The 3,875-nt window shown below is 40.3% G+C and overlaps 1 protein-coding gene across 1 annotated transcript in view; it reads left to right on the top strand.

Annotated features, from left to right (window-relative positions):
• Window positions 1-1,176: 1,176 nt before the first annotated feature.
• Window positions 1,177-3,875, top strand: part of LOC104538271 (isoleucine--tRNA ligase, cytoplasmic-like) — a gene marked incomplete at its 5' end in the record, with an annotated part of 38,144 nt that continues 35,445 nt past the window's right edge. Inside the window, one exon of the mRNA XM_010181415.1 lies at window positions 1,177-1,324. Coding sequence (XP_010179717.1) covers window positions 1,177-1,324 — 148 coding nt within the window. The remainder of the gene's footprint in view (window positions 1,325-3,875) is intronic.

Here is a 3,875-nt window from a genome sequence, read left to right as displayed (position 1 = left end):
ACATTTATGCAAGAAGCCCTCTCCTGAAGAATTTACGTTCTGGTATTCTTGAATGTGCTGTGTCAAACCCCATTAAGATTTTTAAAGCCTCCTAAAGGAAGTGCCTGTAAAGATATATTAGTTTAGAACCGTGGTTTTAAAAGTCAATAAAATGTGAGAAAATGAGTTAATAAATTACTATTGAAAAATGCCACAATCTTTAAAATAAAATAAAAGTTTGGTTTGTTTTTCATCTTTGGGAAACTAAATGAAATGTGTCTAAATTGAGTTGGTATTCAAGTGCTTTTGTTACCTGAGTAAGACCTGGCTTCTTTTTGAGTTAATTTGCTAGATACCAGTTTGTCTCCATAGACACAATATTCATTTAGGGAAGAAGGTGGAATAAAGTACAGAGATGATTTTTTGCGAACTCTCAGCCCGTCAGGAAGCTGGGGGACACGTGTGTGTCTCTGAAGTGAGGAGCTGTTGGTTTGAGAGAGGCTGACCTGAGGAGGATGCCCCTGGGCAGGGTGGGTTTCCTGTGGAGATGAACCCCTCTGGCTGAAGTGGGCATGGTTCTGTGAGGAGCTGCTCCCAATACCGGTGCTCAGCATCACCTGAACCCTCTGCTTTCTCTTTTGGAGCTGAGGCACACTTGTACTGGGAGGAGGGCCATCCTTTGTCCTCCTTTGAGTCCATTTTTCTTGAAAACATTGATTTCTGCTCTTTTACTTTGATTTGCCTGTTCTGCCTTGTTCCTTAGCCCTGTGTTTGCAATGGGCCCAAAGCTTTTTGTAATTGAGGACATAACTAGACTGAGTGGAAAGGTACTGTGTCATTGTTAAGGAATTCAAAGTATTACTGAAACTACAGGTGCCATTCTAAAGACAAAAGCTAATCCCATGCAGCCACTGCTTGTTTTATAACATGATAGCATCTGAGCTCCTGTTATCACTTCAATTAACTTCTGGAGTAAAAAAGAAAATGTAAATTCCAATTCAGATTCCATCTGCACTATCACAACAATAATCCTGCAGCAGTAGGAAGTAAATTGTCGTACATTTAATATGTTATATGCTTACAACACTGTCTTCCTTAGAGTTGTTAGTGTGAAACTGCTCCCTTGGGTATCTGTCTCTTGCATTTCTATCAGTACACGCAGCTTCAAGCTTTTAATACTGTGTTCTTATTTTGCAGGTTATACCTGATCAATTCTCCTGTGGTAAGGGCAGAAAATCTGAGATTTAAGGAGGAAGGAGTAAGGGATATACTGAAGGACGTCTTCCTGCCCTGGTACAACGCGTATCGCTTTCTTGTGCAGAATGTTCAGATCCTGCAGCATAAGGTACAGACCTCTTGAGCGGGGAAAGCAAAGTGGAAGGAGTTTTGTGCTTTTTCCACTGTTAGAGTGAATCAGCATCGTAGAGAAACTTAGATTAGAAGGGAGGTCTGGAGTCTGACTCTGGAGGTCATCTGTTCAAAGCAAGGTTGACTTCAAAGTTAGATCAGGTTGTAGAAAGTCGCTGTTAATTTCTGTGCTATTTGCTGTTTTTGCCCTGTTTTATAAAGCTATAATCACCCTGCATCTTCCTCGTCTTGACCAAGCTTCTTATATAGAAAGATAGGGGACTGTCAAGACATGACAGCTATCATTTCTCAGATTAGGGTTCCCTTGACTCCCTTTTATTTGAGATAAATGTCATGCTACTGCATTCAAACTCTTGAAATTAGAGAACAGGATGGGGAGTTCAAGTTTACAAAATACATATGAAGCAACTATGTTCTGCTGGTCACCTTGCTGGGAACACCAGTTAAAAGCCAGGTACCATATGTGCTGAAGGGAATCCTTCTGAAACGTCTGTAATAACTCTTGTTGGTTTTCTAGTAATTGTCTTATCAGTGTTTGTGTCGTAGCTTGGAGGCAGTGGGTATCACTGATACTGCTTTGAGTGCTGCTGCAGTGTTTTCTTCACTGTTATTCCACATCATGTAGTCAGGGACGGCTGAATGAGGTGGTGATCGCAGGAACGGTGCCGTCGGAGGATGGCATCTGGACTGCAAGCCTCTCTGCACTGAGAACATTGCTTAGTAGCATACAGATTTAACACAAATAGAGCTGGAAAGAAGTAATGAAAAGAAAGTTATTTTCAGTAGCGACTGCTGTGACAGTTTCTTGAGCGAACTCATTTGCTGTAACTTTAATTACGAATCTGCATAAAAATGTTTAACTCGGGAATACTCGATACTGAATACATTTGCTACAGCAAGAAGATTGCCTTCTGTAACATGAAAGCTAATTTTTTTTTTCAAGTTTAAATTTAAATCTAAGTATACCTTAGGAAAAAAAAATGAAGAAATGGAATGGAAAGAAAGTGAAATCATCATAAAAGCAGTAATGGTTTAGACTTGTAGATTACACTTGAGGTCTACTAAAAAATGCTGCGACTGATACGAGTTTCTACACTCTCAGAATGAAAGCAAGATTAGAAATTTTTTCTTACAGTAATTTTTCATTTAAATTGGAGATTTTATGTGTATATTGTGTAGTTTCTGTTGAAACAGATTTCAGTCTTTCAGCTGAGATGAATGAAAGGAGGCTGCCACTTGTTAGTGCAGACTTTCATGGGAGAGTGGGAACTAAGCAAGAAAGTTCAAATCATGTGCCTGAAATGACAGTGGCAACCTAATCACTTTGGACAGCTGCCATGTGAAGCAATAAAGGCAGCTGACTTCAATAAACAGTACCGTAAATAGCTGACTGAAATAGATGGCTTCATCTTTTTAACAACCCCTTTTGGGAGTAAAGTCTGGGAACTTCGCATCCTAATATTTAACGACTCTTCTTTCAGGATCCCTGGACAGTGTTCATCAGACAAGCTTATGCATTGCCCCAGAAATATAGTTCACGTTTTCCTGTTTGACCTTTGAATTAACTGAAGTGTGTTTCGCAGTTTTTTGCTGTGATCCCATTAGATATTGCAAGGCCAGCCAGCCTGGGCATGGAAGACCCCAGTGGAAGATCCAGGTGCTTCAGCAGGCAGTTTTGGTCAGCCAGCAGATGTCATTTTTCTTGCTAAATAGCGAAGCCATTCCTATGCACCATATTAGGCAAAAGAATGAGTTATTGGAGGTGACAGTGCTTACATTAGATTTCATACACAGGCTTAAACAACTTTTTCATTGTAGTCTGCCTCCTGCAAGAGAGGAATTACAACCGCAGTGTCCTGGGTTGAGTCTAATAATAATTTTACACTTACAGTAATTACCACAGTAATTGTAGTTGGTTAAATGATTGCTGACCTCATACTGAGACCGCTGCCCTTCTGGGTGTGCAGACGCATTTCTTTCCTAAGAATCTTCTCCTTTATAATGTAACTGGATGCATCATTACTGGGCTGAATGATCCAAACAGATTTTTTTCATCTGGACTCTGAGGGGAGGGAAAGTGCAAAGACTCTTAAAACCAGATGTCAAACACTGTTTCTAAATCAGAAAAAAATAAGCAACCCCCCTGTTTTCAACCAGTCGTCAGAACATTTGTGTGGAGAGGAGTCAGACTGTGGGCACTCAAAGCATTCCTTACTTGTGGTCTTGCTTGCAGTGCTCTACAGAATTAGTGAAGTGTTAGGACATTTTTGAGATGGGCACAATCATCAGTGTCTGGAAAGGAACAAAATGCACTATTTGCACATTGAATGCCTAAAAATTCCACTTATTTTTTCAGTTGGGGTCCTTGCCCTCGTCTGTGTTTTCATCTGCTGAAACTGTCATGTGCTCTTTCTCCAAATAGACTTCAACTTCATGTTACGGTTCTTGTAAATGCTTCAGATCCTCCTAGATGAAAGAGCTGTGTGAATTCAAGAGTCCTACCCCACGTCTGGAAGCTATGAGTTACA

Source organism: Mesitornis unicolor, unplaced genomic scaffold, assembly GCF_000695765.1.
Source record: "Mesitornis unicolor isolate BGI_N332 unplaced genomic scaffold, ASM69576v1 scaffold12733, whole genome shotgun sequence".
Taxonomy (NCBI): Eukaryota; Metazoa; Chordata; class Aves; order Mesitornithiformes; family Mesitornithidae; genus Mesitornis; species Mesitornis unicolor.
This window is presented reverse-complemented; position numbering and strand designations above follow the sequence as displayed.